The 24,014-nt window shown below is 37.8% G+C and overlaps 2 protein-coding genes across 2 annotated transcripts in view; one reads left to right on the forward strand and one right to left on the reverse strand.

The window, feature by feature from the left end:
• sdt (MAGUK p55 family member stardust) overlaps positions 1–24,014 on the forward strand; it is a 233,774-nt gene that overhangs the window by 64,045 nt on the left and 145,715 nt on the right.
• On the reverse strand, positions 15,595–22,257 carry LOC141429496 (uncharacterized). Its single transcript, XM_074089812.1, has 7 exons — positions 22,178–22,257; positions 20,686–20,817; positions 19,584–19,739; positions 18,130–18,297; positions 16,660–16,761; positions 16,153–16,341; positions 15,595–15,704 (listed from the first exon to the last, which is right to left on the reverse strand). The coding sequence occupies exons 1-7, from the start codon at positions 22,220–22,222 to the stop codon at positions 15,624–15,626; spliced, it is 873 nt and encodes a 290-aa protein (XP_073945913.1). The 5' UTR covers positions 22,223–22,257; the 3' UTR covers positions 15,595–15,623.

Genomic DNA, 24,014 nt, shown 5'->3' on the forward strand with positions numbered 1-24,014 from the left:
CCCTTAATAAAAATGCTTCACACAAGAAACGTGAGAATATAGATTCGTAGTGGAATAGTCTCAAACTCTCACACATATTGCAATAACAAATACGGGACTTAATCACGTAACGGTGTTTCTCCGTTGCAGCGTCAAGGTAAATAAAATTTTCATCACACTTGCTCGTAAACAGCGTCGAAACATGCAGGCTACCTTGGTTGCAACCCGCCAAATAAAACCCTCGACCTTAATTTGCTTGTCATGAAACCCGTGGTCATTGTACAAATTTTGTGTGTACAAATTTTGTTGTCATGAAGCCCGAGGTCGGTAAATAAGTTAATGTCCGTACTGATGGTGCTGCGCGCGCTGCTGCGCATGGTGCAGCAGCAGGACCACATGCACACGCGGCTCAGGCACATGCTGAGGGTGGGAGAGGGCGACGCTGCCAAGAGCGCAGCCTATGATATCGCCAATATTTGGAAAAAATATATTTTTTCTTTTAGAAATAAGTATATTAAAATTTTACTCGCAAATGTGATGAAAGACATTGTATGTCGCACGGGCGGTACCTGAATTACGAACATCGACTCATTAAAGCCCTCAGTCTTCGACTTCGGACTTCTAATAGACTCTCGTTCGTAATTCCTTATTTACCGCCCTTAAGACACAATGTACTATAAGTCATATTTTGATTAGTAAACTAGTGGTTTTTACCGGACTGCTCGTAGGGGATTATGTTTTTCAAGCGCACTGATGTATGTCTTTATCTTCGGTCTTCTCTGCTTAAACAGCTGATGGGCTACTATGAAACTCGCAAATCGAAGTTCGTATCGCACCGTCCCTTTCACTCGCGTATTAAATGTAAGCGTCAGCGGGACGGCAACATACGAAGTTCGAGTTTTGCACTTCGTGGTATAGGGCCATCAGGGCTACTACGAAATTCGAAACTCGAAGTTCGTGTCGTGCGGTCCCTCTGACACTTATACTATTTAATACGAGAGCGAGAGGGACGGTACGATACGAACTTCCAGTTTCGTAGTAGCCCTGCTGGTCGGTTTTCGATATTAGGTATGAGGTATAATTGGATTTCAAAATGGCGTTTGCAAAAAAAGGTGGGGATTGCATTCTATTTTTTTTTAATAAAATGGGAATTCAATGAAAGCTAACAATTGGCCCATGCCAAATATACATGCTTTGTATATAGCTACTTTTAAGCTGCTATTTTCACACGAGCATCGTAAAAGTATGAAAAAAAAAAACCCGACTGCCTGACAAACTTAGAGAAAAAATTAAAAAGTAAATAATAAGTCTAGTACTGACATGACACATACATTACTGACTAAGCGTATATTTAATACAATCGTAAGTATTGATATTACGAGTATGAACTTTCTCAAGCTTAAGTCTGTAACGTGTGGTCATGTATACACGATCGCCTTCAGCGATGCGGCAACAATGTAATTAGATGCGGTGTGCACTCGCCCTTAGCCTGGGAAGAGTAGGACCATCGTTCATAGGTTTTTGTTAAAACAAGAACAATAACCGATTTCAAAGTTGAATAAGTTAAATTTGAAAGAAAGAAAGAAAGAAAGAAAAATAATTTATTTATAACAGCAATGAAACATAAATTAGTAAATATAACAAAAAGAAGTGTTGCCGCTATAAAAAGGTCCCGGCTCAGCATATCGCTGGTTGAAAACCAGCACTGGTCTTCCGCCGGGCCACAGGAGAGTGAAATTTGCTGATCTGATTTTGATTTTATATCATTACTATGATGGACAAACCGACAAACCATACAATTTGCTTGAAAAAAGTTCGCATCTCTATGTCATTCTTTTGACGCATTAATTTTTGTAAGTATTTCTTTCAGTTCCATTGAGTGAGCGTTTTTTATTTTTATGAATCATGAGCGTGTTTTGACGCAATTTTAAACTAAAACGCCATTAAGGAAAATCTTAACGAGGATAATATTGGTTAGTTTATAATGCGGTGGTATTTATTTTGTTTAATTTACAAAACATTGAATTTCTCACTTCCCACCTGTACCTGTAACGATGTATACATTGCGGGATTTGCAGTCTTTGAATTTATATGAGGATCGATTGTCAGCGGCAATGTAAAATGTACCGCATTGTGCGGTATTTGGCGTACCTACCCTAGAAAAAAGCACCAACTAAATGAGAAATTGTTGCCTGCCAGGTCAAATGTGAAAATTAAAATTAACAAAGCCAAACCAACGGGTTAGTCTCACTTCGTCTAAAAGCAACTGGTCTATGTAGCATGTGGTCTAAAAAGCAGCTGGTCTAAGTAGCCAGTGGTCTATAAGGCAACTGGTCTAAGTAGCAAGTGGTCTAAAAGCAACTGGTCTAAGTAGCAAGTGGTCTATAAGAAAGCTGGTCCAATTAGCAAGTGGTCTATAAAGCAGCTAGTCTAAGTAGCAAGTGGTCTATAAGGCAACTGGTCTAATTATCAAGTGGTCTATAAAGCAGCTGGTCTAAGTAGCAAGTAGTCTATAAAGCAGCTGGTCTAAGTGGATACTTGTTTAATTCATTATTATTTTTTAATTATCTTACTATATTTTCATTAGTAACTAAGTAATTATTAATTTATATCATATTCATAATCTGTATAAATAAAAATGAATCGTAAAATGTGTTGCTAAGCGCAAAACTCGGGAACTATTGGTCCGATTTCGCTAATTCTTTTTTTGTTGTGTTCGTTACTGTCATGAGAAGGTTTTTATGGAAGAAAATACAAAAAAAATACAACGGGAGCGAAGCCGCGGGCAACAGCTAGTACATTATAATTCTGTAAATTTATTTTCCTCACAGTCGAAATGAAAAGTAGAATGTTTAACTCGGGTAAAATTAAGTATACCCATTTTACCCTCGAACTATTTGCGCCAGAAATATCTCAGGTGGGATGGTTCACCTTCCACCCTGGTTATCAAACTAAAAACGAAAACTGCAGGATTTATTAGAAATCATATTTCGAGTAGAAGCTATCCTATCAGACTATCACACATAAGTATGCATGCCAGCAAGCAATCTAAAATTCAAACTTTATTACGTGTATTTTATTGTTTATTCCGCCTGCAGTTTGACTCCCATTGATTTTTGATGTTGTAAGTTAATTTAATTTTATCCCACAGGAACACTTTACCGGGATAAAAATATTCTATGTCCTATCCTAGAAGACACACACTGAAATTTTGCACCGACCTACCTGCGTGCAAAATTTTAGCAAATTCCGTTCAGCTGTTTACGCGTGATTGTAACGAACAAACTAAGTTTTGCATTTATAATATTAGTGTGAAGTCGTAATGAAACCTACTCAAAAAGATTTCGTACGTATGGTAGTGAGTATAGGGAGACTAATTTGTGTTTAGACCAGTTGCATTTTAGACGAGAAGCGTTTTAGACGAGTAGCGTTATAGACGTGTTGTATTTTTAGACCAGTTGCGTTTTAGGCGAAAAGCGTTTAAGACCAGCTTCCAGTTGCGTTTTAGACCACTTGCTACTTAGACCAGTTACCTTATAGACCACTTGCTCTTAGACCAGTTGCCTTATAGACCACTAGCTACTTAGACCAGCTGCTTTTTAGACCACATGCTACATAGACCAGTTGCTTTTTAGACGAAGTGAGACTAACCCCTATTTTCATATTCATATTGTTTTATAAGCTGTTGGTTCGCCTCTAAATTAATAAATAAATAAAACCCCCCCCACTGTCACTAGAACATGTCTAAGAAGAATCGCTAGAAAAGCTGCTTTGAAATAAAAAAAACCTTATTCAAATCGGTCCACCCGTTTAAGAGCTACGGTGCCACAGACAGGCAGACGGACACACAGATACACAGACACACACAGCGGTTAAAAAAAGATGAACGTAAATAAAATCAGTAGATGCTGAACTTACCTTAAAACAATTTTGACGCACATCAATTTGCATCAGATAATTTAACTACCAAACATTGTCTTACGCACGTCTTACGCGGTGAGCGCAGCGGCAAACGCATGTTTGGTAATTAGATTGCGTGGATTGTGATTGGTTTGATGTGCGTCAAACGCATTGTGTTAGCGCAGCGTTTATTACATAAAACAACCCAGCGCTTATGATGAAGGCCGCACTATTATAACTATTTCCACGACACGGAATCTAAAAAATACATGAGGTTAAAATAGCATAATATGTTATGTATAAGTTAATTAATGTAAAAGATTGGTTTTTTGGAATCTTTTTGTATTTTTTATTTCAATTCCAAATTTTTTACTTTTACGGTCATCCCGTAAAACCGAAATTGAAAATACAAACAATAAATTGTATTGTTTGTATTTTAATTTGATTGCTTAGAAACGATATCTCTTGTCCGGATGAGCGGTTAGTTCCAAAGGAATGCCGAATAAGTTTGAGGGCTTACGGCATAGATGTCGCTAGCGTCGCTGCTTAAGTGACTAAGTAAGAAACACAAGCAGAGATATGAGGTGCATAGGGAAATTCGTGTCGGTACCGTTGACCATCAGTGGTGTAGCGGTATAGCACGCGGTACGGATTACCGAGGACCTGGGTTCGATTCCCAGTGATGGTCTTATTTTTCTGTTTTTTCTGTGCATCTATATTTCAGTTTGTATTTTCAATTTTAATTAATGTAATTAATTTTAAAATTGCCACGCCCCAACAGGGCATCATTTTTTATATTTTTTTGTAAAAGGTGTTGCAATAAATAAATACTGAATACTGAATACTAAAACGGGATACGACACGATAGCACCTGTAGCGACTGTAGTATCAGGAAACGCCGGTATCCACAATATACGACAGAACTTAATAACAAGCTCGAACAATGGGAATTAGTATCAAAACAGCTATTGTCACAATCGATGTGACTACCGCTTCTCGGAGAATCCACCCCGGTATCTAATACACCCGTCCATGCTACCAACGCTAGCAGATAATCAACCCTTTCTGTTACCACTTAAGGACCTTGTTCCTTCGTCTTTGATTGTCACTTGAGGCATTCGGTTTGGGATGTTAATGCACAATGGGGGTTATTCAATATTCCGTTCAAGTCCGAGATGTCACGATTTCGTGTTAATATTCGAATGTGGTTTCGGATTACAGATTCTGGATTTGAGACGTTTGGAGCAGATATGTGACGTTTGTTTTAATATCTTAAAATACGAATGTACGGACGATCATTTTTTTTCTTTTGTACAGGGTGTTCTTGATAATTTTGACATTCATTACCTATTCATGCGTTTGTGCATAATCATTTTCGTGGACACTTTTCTGTTAAAATCTGAGAAGACTCTGACACAGTTTTCAGTTATCTGGCATAAGTAGGTATAGGTGGTAGGACCTTGTGCAAGGTCCGCCCGGATTGCTACCACCATCTTGCTCGCTAATCCTAGTGCTTGCACTTTTGTGTTTCGGCGTGGAGAGTAAGACAGCCGGTGAAATTACTGGCACTTGAGGTATCCCATCTTAGGCCTCTAGATTGGCAACGCATCTGCAATTCCCCTGGTGTTGCAGGTGTCTATGGGCGGTGGTGATCTCTTATCATCAGGAGACCCACTTGCTCGTTTGCCATCCAGTTGAATAAAAAAAAAAGTAACAACAAATAGTCGAAAACGATATCAAAGTGTACGGGCAATTCGTAAAAAGTGTGACCACGAGAGTGAAGCGGTTGAAACGCTGGTATGACCCAGCTCCTGCAAAATTGGTCGGTCACATTGCATCACATCTCGGCCATATACACATCCTACTGCGGGGCTCAGAATGAAAGGGCCTCGGCCGTGTAATTCCCATACAGGTCCAGCACAGATTGGAAACTTCTCAAAAACCATTAAATTACTTCGCTGGATTGTACAGATCTACACGATGTTTTACTTCACTGTAAAGCTCGTGGTTCAAATGTAGTTTTACATCGTGTCTGTTTAGCGGTGATAACTGGTAAACCTAGGCAGTAAAAATACCACTTTTGTACTTAGTGCTGTTGTTCACTCATATTTTTTTAAACCTCGTTATACTTACGTTTATTTTTACGCAATGCCGCACAATTTGCGAGTAACTTAAAATTTTGTTGCATTAACCAAAGATTTGATCGTAGTTTGAACCAAACCTCAGTTATTTCCAAAGTCCACATGCGGCGCTAAGTGCTTTTTTTGTGAGACTCCAATTTTGTATGATTTAAGTAAACACTTGACTTGATACTTTCACGTGGCGTCGACGCGACCAACGCCTTGTTATCTAGCTTTTAGCGATTAGTCGGCGTCGTTGTTTCTTGATATTTTTGAGCATGTTGAAGAAAAAAGGCGGTGTCGATTGTTCGTGGTCTTAGGGTGGGGCCATCCGGGATGAACACGTAGGTTCATAGTACAAGATCATGAGATCGTTTCAGCATCTACTAGTAAAAGTTTCAGCCAGTGTTCAAACGTCAAATTAAAAAGAGGTTTTTCTCAAAAAGAAAACAAAGTTACGCCGTCAATCGACAATCACGAGTCAAGATGGCAGAATCCCTAGCATTTAATTCCAATGACAGTTTATGGCAATTATCTATGGTCGTGACCATAAAACATTACGTAATGGTAGACTGTGGACGTGAATGATGTTTAATGATAGTTGAGGCTGAACTAAGATCGTTTATTTAATAATAGTGTTTCATGGAAAACTGTTAACTAAAAGATGCTAGCTCTTGGACTGGAGCTTGGGAGCGACATAACTTAATTCTTGATTATCTCGAAAACATTAAGAGCTAGGCCATTACTATGTTAGAGAAGTGAACTTCCTTCGGAATGTGTACTATCGAACCAACTGAATCGTGTCGTGACCCACTGTAGAACCTTTTCGTAGAAACAATCATAGTGACATCGCATTGCTTGACAAGGGAATTAATTATGACACCATGGCACTAACTGTGAGAGTGTTCTACGGTTGGTCAGGAGTGAAATGGTTCCACTGTACTTATAAAATTAACAGAAATCTACTATAACACGTTGTAGAAAGTGGTACTGTCTACTGGAATTGTACTTATGTCACGTCATGGCGACTTGTAGTTACGGATTACTTCGACTCACTCCAAGCATGCTAAATTAGAGAAACTCCACCTTTGACTCCCGAATAGCGGAGGCAATAAAACAAACTGACTACAGCTTTATCTAAATATCCAACTGTTGCTCGTAACTTTGTGTTTCCTGGATAAAACAGCCTATGTCAATCAGAAATGCCGTAGTTTTCTGTTCGTGAAATACTTTTTGAATTGGTTCTGTAATGTCAGAGATTTTCCCCTACAAAACAACAAACTAAGTTTACATACCTCCAGCTTTCTTCGACTGGTTTTCGACTTACATCGTTTGTTAAGTAAATGTTTATGAACTGAAACAATCACTTTGCTCACCCGCGACCTTATGATATAGCTACGTTTATAAATAGAGAGAAATGAGTGTTCATGCAGTTCCTCCGCCTCCACACTGTAAGAACACACGAATTCAAAGTAATATTAGTTTATTATTTATGTTCTTGTTAAAATAAAATGTCATAACAACAGACAAGTACAGTTACAAGACATATTTATAAACTAAGTACTAGCCTGTTTCCTGCGACTCCGGCTTCGTAGTATTCGTTTATCGCTATCCCGCGGGAACTATGAAATTTACCGCGATAAAAACTATCCTATGTCCTTCCTCGGGACTCAAACTATGTACACCGAATTTCAGCAAAATCGGTTCTGTGGTTTAGACGTGATTGAGTAACAAACATCCAACATCTCCAAAAATCTTCACAAACTTTCACATTTATAATATTAGTAGGATAGGATAAGTAATGTCTGTACTGTAACATCGGAACCTCACAAAAAACGGGGAAGCTCAACCTCCCAGCTGACGTCACCGCCCTTACCTGCATTTTTGGGCTCTCGATTAGCGTGGTATGCGCCGCTTTGTTTTTTTTTTGAGTGTTCGGATGCTTGGTTGCTTTACGTGCGCTTGTGATGGCGAATCTGTGGGAACTCAGTATTTGCCTACTTTTTTATTTTTATTTAATAAATCAAAGCTTGACAATGCGTGTTATAGAAAGGTTTTTAAAGTATCAGTATCTCTCATCAATTTCATCATATAGTAGAGTTGTGGAAAGGTATTAAATTTAAGATTAGAGAGAGAAAGTCTTACTAGCGTGTGACGTCACACACAAAAAGCGTCTGATTTTGGATTAAGTGCTTTTTTCTTCCCTAAACATTGCCTGTATTTATCTTATTTTGATAATAAATACCTACAGGATATGGCAAATTAAGGAGTTGTCAAACACCGTATTCAAAAGAACTCTTGTTTGTTTGGATGTTTTGTTTATTTACAAATACGTACTTGTTATCAAGTCGTGATGTAATCTTTTGTTGATTAGATATCGGTGATGCCAGAGCCGGTATGGTCACTAGTCTGAACCCGCGGCTTTGCCTGCGTGTACATTAGGTCTGGCAGTTGAATTGGAATTCCAAGATTTTACTAAATTCTCATAGAACTTCCCGTAAATTATTATAGTGGCCAGCCCATTTTTTCGAACCGGAGCAAAACCTTGATGGTGGTGCCCCCTTCCTTCAGTGTTTGAGAAAATACGTTAAAACTGCCAATGAGTAGCATTTTTCTTCTTTTCTTCTTCAGTTCTTGTCTCAAGGATTTGGCGCCACCATGAAACTGCCGCCCGGGGCTAGTGCCCCGGTTTGCCCCCCCCTTAGATCCTGGGCTGGCAGTGGCCATCACTTGCGTGTCTATAAGAACACTTGTGACTTAGAAGTTGTGATTTTGGGTATTTACAAACGTACATGCCGATCCCGTGATAATCTCTCTCTTCTCTTCTTCTTCAGCGCGTTTTCGCCCACCGTTGGGCATACGCCTCTCCAGCCTTTCTCCACCCGGATCGACTGTCCGTCTCTCTTCCAGACCGGTCCTGCTGTCTCCACAATGTCATCGGACCATCGAGCAGGCGGTCTGCCCACATTTCTTTTCCCGAGCCCGTGATAATATTGGATTTAAAATTATCAAAAGTAGCCTTACTGCTATCCCAGAAAATACTTACAAAAAAACAGTAGTTATTACGACAAAGATTACATAACTATACTATCTGTCATCTTGTAATTATTAGCCTTATTATAATTTATTTATTTATTTATTTGTTGCTGTTTATCTCACTACCTATATTTATTTTGGACGTATATTATATGTACGATATAATTATGTATGTATTCGTAGATGTATTGCTGTTACGTTTACATTTTCTGATCTACTTTTGATGCACCACCTGTTGTAAACTAGTCCTTCCTTCTTTCTGTAAAAAAGGTTGCCTGGAAGAGATCGCTCTTAAGCGATAAGGCCGCCTATTGCTCACCTTGTAATTTTAATAATTTGTTTTCTGTATCGCTTACTATGTCTGGTGTACAATAAAGAGTCTTTGTATTGTATTGTATTGTATAACTCCCAAAAATATAGATACACTCCCTATTAAAACAAGGATTTTAAGTTATCCAAAGGATTTTAAGTAATAAACAGCCCTTGTTTATGGTATACTTACCTACTTATTCTGTAGTTACAGAACTTACAGATATGGCTTAGTTAGAATACGAGTACCACCACAAGAGAGGGTTCATAAACGATGTAAATAAATAAGGCTAACGTAATGAGGGCTATCGCGAATGAATTCGCCGCTAGAGGCGCTAGTGTAGCGTGAGGTCTCCGAAATGTCAAATCTCATAGTTTTTGGGTGAGCTACGCGGGTTTATTTATAATTAGATTTTTTTTGTGAATATTTTGCATTACCTGAAATTAATTATGGCAATTATGCGTTACGGGGCAATGAATGTCTGTGTTTTGAGACAGTTTTGTCTTTTGGAAACTTTTGTCCTCCCCTTTTTTTCCGAACAAAACGGGACTAAGCAACACTGTGGTTGCTGGATATTTTTATGGTACGGTTTTATGGTGTTTTAAATATGATTTTAATCTAAATTTTGTTTTAACGCCCCGTAATAACAGACTCTGAAAGCCACACTTAAAAACCTCACGCAACAGTGCGCCATCTAGTGAGACAAAAAACGATAGCCCTCATTTCCTAAGTTGATGTCGCTAAGGGACTCATTAAGTTGCCCGCCATAAATATAAGGAGGCGACTAGAAAATTCCTAATAAAGTGCGCTCGCGTATGCCGAGCATTCTCCCGTCAAGTTCGAAACGCGAGATTAATTTTATAAAGCCCAGGCAGTGGACTGCAGGGCAACTACGAAACTCGCAACTCGAAGTTCGTGTCGTGCGGTCGCTCTGACACTTAGACTATTTAATACGGGAGCGAGAGGGACAGCAAGACACGAACTCGAGTTTCGTAGTAGCCCTGTTGGCGTGTCGGGCGGGAGATGCAGCATGGGTATATCTACAAGATAGTGATGTTTTTTTTATATATAATAGGGTAAAACGAGCAGGGGAGTCACCTGATGGAAAGCAATCACCGCCGCGCACGGAAATCCATAACATATTCAAATTAAAATCATTTATTCAGTAAATAGGCCGCAGGCTCAGTACTATTTAATTTGCCCTACCTGCCTGCAAATTTGTTTGCGTCTTGTATCGGAGTCGAAAATGCTCAAGTATGGTAAGTGGTCACGTATGGTGGAGCGTGTATTATAGTTAGATACTGGTTCAAATGCCGGCTAGCGATATATTTTTTCACTTCTCATGCTCGTAAAGTTCGCGTTTATACTGGATCTAGGCGACCATATAATATAATGACTTTTTTGCTCTAGTGCATAAAGTAAAATCTTCGTCTAAGACCAAGGTAATCAGGTGTCAACAGCCACAAACAAAAAAGTTTCTAAGTACATAATTTAATAATTTTTAATTTATATAAAACTAAAAATAAATCAATAAAACTAAAAAAATGTAATTAAGTATATTATATTATAATAATGCATGAAAAATAAAAAGTACTGACATAGAAAGTAAACAATTGTTTCCACTGTTGCTATTTCATTTCCTCGCAATCTAAGTGAAAAGCAGTGTAAAACTTGAGCATTAAACCCATTTTTCCCTCAACATGTCTCTCCACCCTCGCCGTTCCGGCTCGGGTGGCTATATGAACGTATTGGGAAAAATGGCTCGTTTTATGCTCTTGTAGTACAATCTACTATTTTAAATCGTTCTACTGTATTTATGTCTTGTAGGCAGATTGTGAAGCACGCAAGAACAAGGGCCTCTTATCGGTTGTTGACCTCGAATTATTAACGCGTTAGTCAGCGTTGATATATGCTGCGGCTTTGATAGCGATTTGTATACGATTTGCTTCTTAAATCTGCTTTATATCTCATTTGAAATAAATAAAACTGGGTGACTAAAGCCGAGTATAGACTTGCAAGAAAAATCGTGCAAATTGCATTACATTGCGAAGGGTCAAATCCAGCAAGTTCATCGGGTTCCACTTTTCGTGATCGGATTGACTTGAAATTTGCTGTACTTAACTATTTAATATAATTTGGATGACAATGCAAGTACAGTCAAAAAGTACAGTTAATTAGTTTTTGGTAAACAAATCATTTTTAATAAAACCTTTTTTTTACTGACTGCACCTTTTGTTGACTGTACGAGTACTTGCATTGTCACCCAAACTACATTTGCATACCAAATTTCAAGTCGATGCCATTCACCGTTGAAGAGTTCCGTCCTGCGGAGACGATCCTGGCCGGACTACCAGGATGTTATTGCCAGATTATGGTATTGTCACGCAATTTACACGAGTATGCCAAATTTGAAGATAATCCCAGTAATAGAAGTGGCTCAAATTTAACTTGCAAGATTTGATCCGCACATAAGTTAAATAAAAGCTTTTAAGAAGCTTGAGTAAAAAGAGAATTTTAACGGAACCTTATAACCAGAGATACATAAGACCAAGCAACATAGATCGATTGTTCGGGCCAAAAACGTCCACAGAGAAAGTTTCAATGTATACTAATGTAATAAGTAGACAAATGTAAGAATGCAAACAAACACGCCTTCAAATTCTTTATCTTTATTATATAACTAGCTGTTGCCCGCAGCTTCGCCCCCGTTGTATTTTTTCTGTATTTTCTTCGATAAAAACCTTCTCCTGATAGTAAAGAACACAGCAAAAAAAGAATTAGCGAAATCAGACCAGTCGTTCCCGAGTTTTGCGCTTAGCAACACATTTTACGATTCATTTTTATTTATATAGATATACGAGTAGATAGTTTAAATAAACAATTACACGAATATGTACCTATTGTAACTTAACCCCCCACGTGTCGAGTACCAATCGGCGAGGACCGTTGGAGACTCGTCTTACAGGACCACTGACACTTATTATTTTACTGGAGCTGTTTCAGGTTACCTGCGCCTTTTTAAATGGACGTGTTGTCAAAAAGACGCTACGAGCATTTAAACTTGACACTTGTGTTGACGAAAAAATGTTACGACCTTAGAGATTGGAACGAACAACCAAGATTGAGCTCTCAGGAATTTGAAATGTTAATTCATATGCTGTTCAGTCATACAGTGTCTTTTTACACGCTATTATATTAGCTTCACTTGTATATGTATCTGTGGACTTAATTTTCTCCCACTTTTTTTAATAGTATACCTATACATAAAAGATAGAGAGACAGATTAAGATTTTCTGAGTTTTCTTACCGCTTGTGCTATAAAAGCTACTTTCATGCCAAATATCAAGTTTCTAGAACAACTGGAAGTAGGTACCCTATACCCTACCCTACCCCCTGTTTTAGTGCTAGTTTTAGGGGTTGTTTCATCATCCATTGATTAGCGTTAACCGACGGTTAAATGTGATGCCGTCTCCTTCTATTCGAACAAAACAAATAGAGACGGCATCGCACCTAACCGCCAGTTAACACTAATCAATGGATGGTGAAAAAGCCCCTTAGTCTTATTTATTACAGTAAGGTGGTGGTGCTTATGGAGTCAAAATAAATCTTTCTTTCTTTCTTTCTTTCGATAGGTTTGATACCCCTTCAATTTGTACCTATGACGTGACAACACCTTATTTTATAACTATCTTTTGATTGCTTTGACTTAGAAGTTTGACTTATCCACTGCTCCAAGCGGTATTCCTGAGTATTTGATATTAATTTAGTCTCTGTACCTACATCCACGCGTTCCTAGGAAAAAGGATCTTGATAGATGAACAAGACAGACAACAAAGTGATCCTATAAGGGTCCCGTTTTTAACCCCTGACGCAAAAAGAGGAGTGTTATGAGTTTGACCGCTATGTTTGTGTGTGCTCTTAAACGGGTAACCTGATTTGAATGCGGTTTTTTTAATTTGAAATCAGGTTTTCTACATAGCAATGATTCTTAGACATGTTTCATCAAAATCGGTGTAGCCGTTTTTGAGGTATTGAACTTTGAAGTCACAAAGTCGTGGTTTTTCCAACTTTTTGTCTCTGACTGAGGTACGGAACTCTAAATATAAAAAAAACACAACTACCGTCTTTATGTGCTTGACAATTAAAGTTCAAGATATAGGTAAGATCACAGGGCAAGATATAGTAGCTTTATGACGTAAGTATTATGTTTATGCTACTTTGAAAGGCCCTGCATGGTCTCATAAGTCTTAAACTACATTTTAACTGTTTGTTGATACAATTACATGTTTAATTGTTCCTTAACGATCCTTCAACGATTTGTTATTGTAAACAGGTGTGCTGTGCGATAACAATTAAATAATGCGTTGAGTCAATTGATTTTAATTATCCATTAGTTTTGGTGTAGTGTAGACATCGGTTGAAATCACTTTTTTTTTTTTTTATTCGACTGGATGGCAAACGAGCAAGTCACTAGGTTCATTTTGTGCATATACTAAACATGTCGAGCTAAACTCGATTTAAGACGTGAGTTATCCGGGTCAATATATTTTAATATACTAAACCGGCCAAGTGTGAGTCTTAATCGCGCGCTGAGGGTTATGTTCAGTCAAGCGCAAAGAATATAAACAGCACAAAATGTCAAACAATCAAACTGACTAACTATCTGTTTAAGTTATCATAAGACAGTCACTGACAGACAGACAAATTACAAATTTTAATCTTTTCTCTAAGACCGACTCGCGCTTGACCAATATTTATTGTTTGTTGATACGAAGCATATCATCAACACATAGTATAAAATGAAGTGGCCCTCCGCGTCTGTCTGTCTGTATTTCCGCTAACTCCTCCTAAACCACGCAACGAATTTTAAAGCGGTTTTCACCGTAGATAATCGTAATTTATTCCGGAATGTTTATGTATATAAAACATCCTAAGTAATGTTTCGTAGATTTAATAAAAACAAAATTTCGAAACCAAGTATTTTCATGGCTTACGTAGCCTAAACCATAAAAGATAGGTACATAAAGATGATGTACTAGAGAATTGTAATTCTTCTAAAATCCTATAGAAAACTCCGCGGTAGCATATCTTTAAATATTACGGTTGACCCACAGTATCCGTTTCTTTTTTTTTCTAAATCGCACCCGTGCGAAGCCGGGGCGGGTCGCTAGTTTATGTATATCATTAGTCCTAGTTGGTTTGTACTTATGTCTAAACGTTAAAGAGATTAACGAAAACAAAAAAATACGTTTCTTTTATGGGACGGTGGGACCTCCTTAATAATAGTTTTAATTACATTTTTATTATTTACACGTATGTGTGGATTTCAGTTGTCTATCTATTAATTATTGAGATACAGTTCTGTTATATACAGACAGACAGACAGACAGCGACAGTAAGGGGATTCTATTCGTCAACCTTAAAACCTTGTAAGTTTTATCGTAATTAATATTTAGTCAACTTCTATCCAAACCATATCATAGCGTAATACTTATACTTCGTACAGTGGGCGCACTTCTTGGCAAATATGCAAATACATATTAGTATTGGGGGGGGATGCAATCTTGCTTGCCCTGCACCGCATCGCATCGTTGCCCTATCCCAACGGAGAAATTACGCCCCGCAAACAACGTACCTTAAAATAAGTTTGTAAGAAACATTAACAACCTTGGAGTTTTGCCTGAAAAAAGGTTACGTACGGTAACATTTTTAAAGCACAACGTTCGCTCGGACAACGCCATCTATTGAGTGCAGACGAAGTTAACACATCTTGAAACCCGAGGTAGAGGTAGTTCAATGTTCTTGGACAGCGCCATCTATTTATGTTTAAAGTCAAAATATTATCCCACGGGCACGCATAACCGGAATACTAGGTTAGGTAGGTAGGTATCCTGGGCGTTTTCAGAAAAAGTTGATGAAATGAGTTTTTTTTTTAGTCTGGATGAAATTCTTTTGACTGAAATTGACTTTAGATTGAATAGGAGAAAAAAGTGTCCCAGGTTTTTCATATAATTTTGTGTTATACCGCCATAGAAACGTGTATGAAAACGGTAACGTAATGGAATAAAAAATCTCGGGACATTTTTTTCTTCTATTACAATCAAAAGTGCTCCTGATTCTGAGTAGGAAAACAAAATTTCATCCAAATCTAAAAAAAGTCATTTCAAATACTTTTTCTGTAAACGCGTCATGTTTTACCTAAATCCATTCTTTATCGCGTAATTGAGTTTAAACATTTTAATGAACCTCTTCACAAAATTTCCTAATTACTTTTTATTTTATTGGTTTTTGGTTACATCCCATTGCAATGGTCGGTTGGATGGTTGGCCTCGACTGATACTTTGGAAAATATTCATCACCTGAAAATCAAGAAATTGTCAATTACTAAATTTTATTTTTGAAAGATTACCATAACTAAATTACAGTAAAAAAACAATTAACACGTTTTTTTTTTGTATGAGAACAATTAGGACAGTGCAATAAGGGTTCCTTCTCAGGCGAAATATCATGTTCGGAAAGTTTAATTTTCATGGGTAGATAGCCGGGTGGAAAATTGCGTTTTCATCTCTAGAGTGGAAAGTAATTAAAAAAAAAAACTATTAGCCACGGAGTCGAAGATAATTGAGTTACGTCAATGACACTTTTTTCACGTTTCGACATGGCCATCTAGATGCACGTTCGTGACCAAGGAGCTTATATACAACACTGCAGGTTGAACGCCGAACATCCGTTTGAAACAAGAAATTTGATCTTTATTACGTCACGAACATATTCCATGTCACAGCATTCAAATTGAAAAGTACGTACCGCTGTTCCCAAATTCTGACTCATGCCAGTCATCCCTTGATCAGATCCTGAGAGGGCCCCCGCGATGTCATTAGGTTTCATTGCTTCGGTTAATTCCTTGTTGTACATGGCCGCCAATGTAGATATTTGCTGCTGGAGACCCGACAGCGACACTGTCGAAGGGTCAACTGGGTCAGCTGGTCTGCTCGACTAAAAAAAAAAACGGCTAGTTAAAAATAGCGTGCTGTGCTATCAATACTATTTTTCCACTATGCCACGAAATGAACAAGATTTTGGCTCATAAGACCTTAGAGATTTTTTTCTACTCAAAAACTAGAAGATATTACTAGAAAGAAGGAGCGAGGTTGTTGCCTATTTTATTTAGTCAAGTGCGGTAGCGTCGGCGCAAATGAGAATGGTCAAGTTATTTACCGTTAATTTAAGATGTATAATGTACACGTAGCTCTACCAATCTTCCAACATTTAGATGACTATACAACATTTAGTGTTAATATTCAGTATAAGTACCTTCTCCCCGTTGAGTTTCGCTTGCAATTTATTCTGAAAGTCAATCATTAGATTTTGGTACTCCATTTGTAGAGCTGCTAAAGCCTCTGGGTTATTGGTAATCTGGAAAAAAAGTTGAAAATTTTGAGGGTAGGTACTATCTTTCTTCGTACGTGTGTCCACAGTGACCAAAAATTATAAACACGATTTGGCTGTTTAGTTTATTTACAATAAAGGGAATTTAAGGGGTTTTTAGACGGATTACATTTATTTATGGTCTGTCCCAGAATTCGAGATACTAAAATGACAGTCTGAAATGTCAAACGTAAAAATAATGTGGCCAGCATAAAAGGAACAGTGCTGCTCCGTGATTTCGGTTTCGTAAATAACCGATAAAATGTTTATTGTTACGATAGCAAAATAAAAACATTAATGCATTCAATATTCTACTTTCCATTTTATTTTATCATATGATAAAGTCGATTAAATCTAAGCACAGGTAAAAATACAGTGTTCATCACCAGAGATGTAACGAAATAATACAGAGGGGTTACTACAAAACTAGATAAACGAAGTTCGTATGGCACCGTCCCTTTTACTCGCGTATTGAATGATTTTATAAGCGTCAGCGGGACGGCAACATACGAAGTTCGTAGTTTTGCATTTCGTACTCAGGGCCAAAAGGGCTACTACGAAATTCGAAAATGAAGATCGTGTCGTTCCGTCCTTCTGACACTACCCATTTAATTTAATACGTAAGTGTGAGGGACGTTACCTATTGAACTTTGACTTTACGAATTCCGGAGTAGGCCCTCAGATATCGCACAACGTCATTGTTCATGTTTTTCGTATTCAAGTGGTATTCAACCGATTTTCGTTACTTTACTCGTATTGTCATCGGATGTGATCAGTGCGTTTTCTCGTGTTATTGTTGCTGTTGACGTTATTTGTTAAATTTGTTGAGATAGACTTTTTATTTGTTAATTTTGTTTTGTTTGGTCGTGTTTTTGTTGTTTTGTTTGATTAAACATAGACTCTGAGCAGCCAAGTAGGTACTTCGTCGCATAGACGACGCAGCGAAGAAATACTTTCGCCTCGGAAAAAACGGAAACGTCAACCTCTTAGCAAAGCCGAGAAGTGTATGGTTGTAAAACTTACTTAGAATGAAATTGAAACTTAAACATCAACATCTATAAAAAGTCGAAATATCTCGAAAACGGTCGCATTTTTATATGACCTATTTAACCTTTTCTAGAATGTCCTAAGTGCCCTACATTTTAGTACATCACGGATCCGTTCATATCTTAATATTTTACGACATACATACATTGGTACCTACAAAATCTTTCGGTGATAACCGGTTGCGGCACATCACTATTTATGAGACGCAAAAAACAGGTAACACATAAAACGTCATTTTAGTATCTCGAATTCTGGACAGACCATACACACATAATTGTAGTATATAACAATAAATAAATCGATACGTACCTTAGGATCAGAAGCTCGGTTTGTGAGGTTAAGAAATTTAACCACGCGATCCGGCTCCAATATCAAAGCCATCTCGGAATTAATCATGTTATTAAAATTTTTGGATTGTTCCTGAACATGTTTTAAAAATTGTTCTCTGGTCATTTGCGACGTGTTTATCTTTGGACTCTGAAATTTTATAAGTTATATTATGTTTCCTTCGATTTAACAATATTAGCGTCTGTGAAAAAAGATAAGGGTGCGCTTTCACCAGAGATGTACGAGGGTGCGTTGTGATGTGAGTCCGCCGAGCTGTTTCCACTAGAGCTGCGCTGAGCGAGGGTATTTTAACATAGCGTTTTTATTGGTCCATTACAAACATATTCCTCGCAACACTTCAGTAGATAAAGACACAGTACTTAACGCCCAAAAAAGGTGTGTACGAGACATATGTAACCTGAAAATGACAGATAGTTGTGTTCCGTACTTTAAATCACTAAATATCTGAACACTACCCAGTCTGTACATCTTGAAAATAGCGATCTTTGTGAAGTGTAATCCCAACCTATTTGATAAAATTGCCGATATACAAAGGCTCCCAAGTACGATACGTACGAATACGATCTCAATATAAAGGTGATACACGCCATACAGCGAATGCGAAAAAGTGTTTTAGGAATGGAACCGCAAATATATAATAAAATTCCGAATAGTCTTAAGGAATTAAACATTGCATAACATACAACAATTTTTAAATGACGATGAGTTGTAATGTAACTTGCTCTTCTTGTATTACATTATTTGTGATTGGTTATTGATTGAAATTTCGCTGACACTGTTATTTTTTTGTTCTTTTACTAAGTAATTATCATATTTAATGTGGATTATCCCTTCAATTTAAATATTTCATTAATGTTGCAGGAATACGTATTTGACATCCTTAAATATCTATGAGTAGTTGTTATTCTTATAGATTATCATTTTGCAATTCTTATTATTTGTAATATTGTAATTAATTAGTGACGCATGGATAGATAAATAAAAAAAGAAAACAAAATTCTTACGCCTGCTGCCAAAACATAGTGTTTCGCAACATGCTTTAGGTATAAGATCAATACTAATGCACCTCTTGGTATGCTTTTTGGACCAGTTTCTCTATTTCTAGGGCCCACTTTTGTAATGACTCATTACGACCCTGGGTCCTATCCTTCAGTTGAGCTCTGTAGACGTGCTCTAGATGACTATCACCGAAGCGTGCTTCTAAAGCTTCAAGGAGACGGCTAAACGAATAATTTCTGATTCTGATTCTGAACACATCCTCGCACATCTCTGATGGAAACGCAGCCTAAACATAAACTCTCCGTGTCCGCGCCTGAACCTAACAAATTTGACCACTGATATTAGAGGGTCGTTCATTATCTTCGATGATAAAGCTAGATTCGCTTCATAAGTTAGTTCATTTAATTTATACACACCGCAGGAATGCCATACGACTGGTTCAGCATTTGCATCGCTTCCGACAAATCGTAGTTCATGGTTTGTCCATTGTTGGAGAAAAAACTCCTGAAACTGTTCTCAATAATACTGCCGTTCGTAAGGTCGGCGTTGAACTGACTTCCAATTCCAGTGGTCTGTAAAAAACATTTTTTAATGTGTAAATAATAAAAATCGATCATTTTTCCTGTAAAACTCAGCCAAAACTGTACGTATACAATATGTTACAACGCAAAAATATCAAGTTAGACCCCAAAAAATAAAGGAAGAAACATGAAAAAATAAGACTGATTAAAAAAACCTTTTCGACATGAAACAAACTGACCTACACTTAATCTAAGCATTTAATTTACAACTCTATACATGCAAAGGTAAATCTTACAATTACCTAGATCACAGAAACCTGGGGTTGAGTTTTATCGATCTATCTGTGCGTTAGTTTTCTGCGGACTCATTTAAGTCCAATATTTTCCGCAAAATTAATTGAAAAGTCCTACGTGGTTTCAAGATTAAGAGCCTGTTCTTATTATTATTATTCCCCTCAATGGCGGCTTTCAGGCTTGGACCAATGTCAGTTAAATAAAAGATAAATATATCCTTCTTCTTCACGTTGTACGGTGATTGTAGTTTTTGCAACTTGATAACAAAATTCCAGAAACCACGCGGAGACAACTTGCGCATTAAAAAATGTCAGACATGGAAGCAATATAGAATTTTGTGATCACTGTTCACTGTTAAGGTTAATCGCCGCATAAAACACTACCATAATTATACTTCAACTAGCCAAAGAAGCAGAAATACCAAAATTAGATATTGTCTATATCCGCCATGTTCGAATGCTACAAATAGAATCCTGTTCTTTCTCTGTTAAGTTCCTCTTACTCTAAGATTTCTAAGTGACAAATTATCTGTGATTTTGTCTTTGTCAGATATCTGTCACATAAAATACTAAGAAATTACTCTAAGGAGGAAGGATCCGCATTGGGCATTTGGAAACCTTGACAGTTTTGTGCTTATAATGTTAGACCATGGACATTAAAATAAGATTAGTTAACGAAAAAAAAATAGGTGAAAAATGTATACTTGGGTGGGCTGGTTCTGCTGGGATGCTGCAGCTAAGCTTGTCATGAACTGCGTCGCAAGAGCTGTCAGTCCTTGCAAACCGTCGATCTGCTGTGTGCTAGGAACATCGCGTCGCACAACGCCAGCGTATGCCTGAATCATAAAAAGAATATAGGCAAGGCAACTACGCGGTCCAGTGCGGAGCAGGCCGCTTCTCCCCCTTCCCCTATTCGTAAGCCCTGTCCGTCCGACCTTTGCGGATCGGGACTTGGCCGATTGCTGCCGAGACGCAGAAGTGCGCCCACTGTAAGAAATTATTACGCTATGGGATAATTGACAAAACCGCACCGAGTTAAATCTTAATTACACTGACTTCTGCCACGAGCCCACGAGATATCTTCCCTATCACGTAGGAATTTGCAAAATAGGCGAATTTTTCGCTTCAGAGCGATCTTGTTATACCTTCCGCCACCTAACTTTACCTAAAAGTTCATTGCCCAGACTAGTACCACAAAAACTATAAAGGTATAATTCCAATAATTGAATAGGCACTATACCGTTAAGCGATTCGAACACAATCCGAGAGTAACGTAAAGACGTCGCATAAAAAATGTATCTCAAAAATGCGTCAAAACTGAGTATTAAGTAATGAACTTTTAGGCAGATTTATATGGCGCGTGGTAGGTAATATTTTTCTGCAGAAAAAAGTAAGGACTAGATTTCAATAGGTGCAATTTAGAACAGTGGATTTGAACAATGAAACAAAAATAATAATATATAAAAGTAATCATACATACAGTACACATCTAAAACAAATATAAATCTACATACAGCAACATATAAATAAACTAAAAGAGGATAAACATTTTTTTGAAAAATTTCAAGACGATCTGGTCACTAGCAGTAGGTGAATTCGACTGGCAAAATTTGACCCAAACAAACAAAGATACATGGCAAAGTTAAGTAAAAGCTTTAAATTAGAAAATAGACCATCAACATGTTCTTGACCATTGAACTAGCGAATTGATATTATTGACAGTTCTTCGAGGAAACTTGTGGTTGGAGCACACAGTAACTAATCTTTGGAGGTGCACTATGCCGTGCAACTGAAATGTAGAGTTAAATATGAAGTGATGGAGACCATTCTTAATCATTTGTGTGAACTTAAAAAAACTTGGTAAAATTACCATTTAATAATAATTAAATACTAAACGGCCTAATAGCGAAGAGTCTCGACTCGACCAACATCTCAAGAGACTCTCGCTAGATGGCTAGATCAAGGGCTAGATACAGAAGGCGGTACTTCTGGACACGGCACGCATCGTCCGGAGGTTCCTCACTCTGCGGCCCTGACCACCGGTAGCTTGGGCCCTGCCCCGTTACCGGCGGCAAACTAGGTTAGGTTTTTATAATATTTTTATTTTGTATGTACTTTTCTGTATTTTACTTCTTATAACTATTATAAAAACCTAATCCTAAGAATAAATAAATAAAGAGAATATTAAATACTTACACTTCCCAGTCCGCATAAGACGACAAACAAAAGAGAGCGATCCATTCTCAATGCTTACCGAGTATTAACTAAATTGACTGGTAAATTCATCTTTAATGATAAGTGGAACTGACCCTGAGTGACCCTGATAGGTTTTTTTATTGAGCATATTGTCGTTAAAACAACAAACTGCGGGGAATTTGTAATATCAGTTTCACCAAAATCTTTCCTCACATAGTTTCTATTTGTGCGAGGCTTTTTTTCTACTTTAATAATATTTTCAGCAGGTAGACGCTCAAATATACTCGGCGTAAAAAAATAGTGTTTTTTTCCAAAATTAGTCTTAGCGATAGCTCTTAAACCGTTGATTGTACCTACTCTTTCAATATTAGTATCATTTGAAAGCACATTTAATGTACGTTAATACACGAATCGTTTGTTGGCAGGTGGTAGGACCTTGTGCAAGGTCCGCCCGGATTGCTACCACCATCTTGCTCGCTAATCCGGCCGTGAAGCAGCAGTGCTTGCACTGTTGTGTTTCGGCGTGGAGAGTAAGACAGCCGGTGAAATAACTGGCACTTGAGGTATCCCATCTTAGGCCTCTAGGTTGGCAACGCATCTGCAATACCCCTGGTGTTGCAGATGTTTATGGGCGGTGGTGATCTCTTACCATCAGGAGACCTACATGCTCGTTTGCCATCCAGTCAAATAAAAAAAAAATAAAAAAAAATAAAAAAATGACATTGTAAAGCCGTTGTTGAAGCCGTGGTGGCCTAGTGGTTTGACCTATCGCCTCTCAAGCATAGGGTCGTGGGTTCGAACCCCGGCTCGCACCTCTGAGTTTTTCGAAATTCATGTGCGGAATTACATTTGAAATTTACCACGAGCTTTGCGGTGAAGGAAAACATCGTGAGGAAACCTGCACAAACCTGCGAAGCGATTCAATGGTGCGTGCGAAGTTCCCAATCCGCACTGGGCCCGCGTGGGAACTATGGCCCAAGCCCTCTTGTTCTGAGAGGAGGCCTGTGCCCAGCAGTGGGACGTATATAGGCTGGGATGATGATGATGATGATGATGACACGAATCGTTCAATTTCGTTTAAAACGATTATCGCTCAAGGTGAGCGTTGTTTTTAAAGTACAAAGTAGAATTTTAAGATGTACGATTTTTTTGACGCAGTCTTTATTAGAAACGGCTAATCATAATAACCTAATAACCAACAAAAAGTTGGAAAACCTAGACTTTGTCACTTCAAAGTTCAATATCTCAAAAACGGCTGAATCGATTTTGATAAAACATGTCTAAAAACCATCGCTAGAAAATCTGCTTTCAATTAAAAAACCGCATTCAAATCGGTCCACCCGTTTAAGAGCTACGGTGCCACAGACAGACACACATAGCGGTCAAACTTATAACAACCCTCTTTTTGCGTCGGTGGTTAAAAAAACGCAAACTTAAAATTTTATATATGAAGCATTATCATATCATTTCCACAATGTGATTTTTTTCATAAATTTTTTGATGTAAGTATGTTAATGAGTGCTATCCCACTAGTATTATAAATGCGAAAGTTTGTAAGTCTGTTTGTTCATCACGTCTAAACCACTTAACCGATTCAGATGAAATTCGGTATACAGATAGTTGGAATCCCGGAGAAGGACATAGGATAGTTTTTATCCCGGAAAATTGAATAGTTCCCGCTGAATAATGATAAACGGATTCTGCCCGGACGGAGTCGCAGGTAACGGCTCGTATGTATATAGAGTTCAGCATAGGTTAGACGGAGATAAGTTTATTTTTTCTTTTCTTCAGAAAAAACCCACATTTATAACGTTTTTTTTTTATTCGACTGGATGGC

Source organism: Choristoneura fumiferana, chromosome 7, assembly GCF_025370935.1.
Source record: "Choristoneura fumiferana chromosome 7, NRCan_CFum_1, whole genome shotgun sequence".
NCBI lineage: Eukaryota > Metazoa > Arthropoda > Insecta > Lepidoptera > Tortricidae > Choristoneura > Choristoneura fumiferana.

Excerpts from the sequence above, each read along its gene's own strand:
- LOC141429496 (XM_074089812.1), bottom strand. The coding sequence starts at position 22,222 with ATGGATCGCTCTCTTTTGTTTGTCGTCTTATGCGGACTGGGAAGT. Across the intron at positions 16,762-18,129 it reads ACCGAGCTTCTGATCCTAAG|ATTACCAATAACCCAGAGGC; the intron begins GTACGTATCGAT and ends CTTTTTTTCCAG. Across the intron at positions 15,705-16,152 it reads GTCAGAATTTGGGAACAGCG|GTGATGAATATTTTCCAAAG; the intron begins GTACGTACTTTT and ends CTTGATTTTCAG.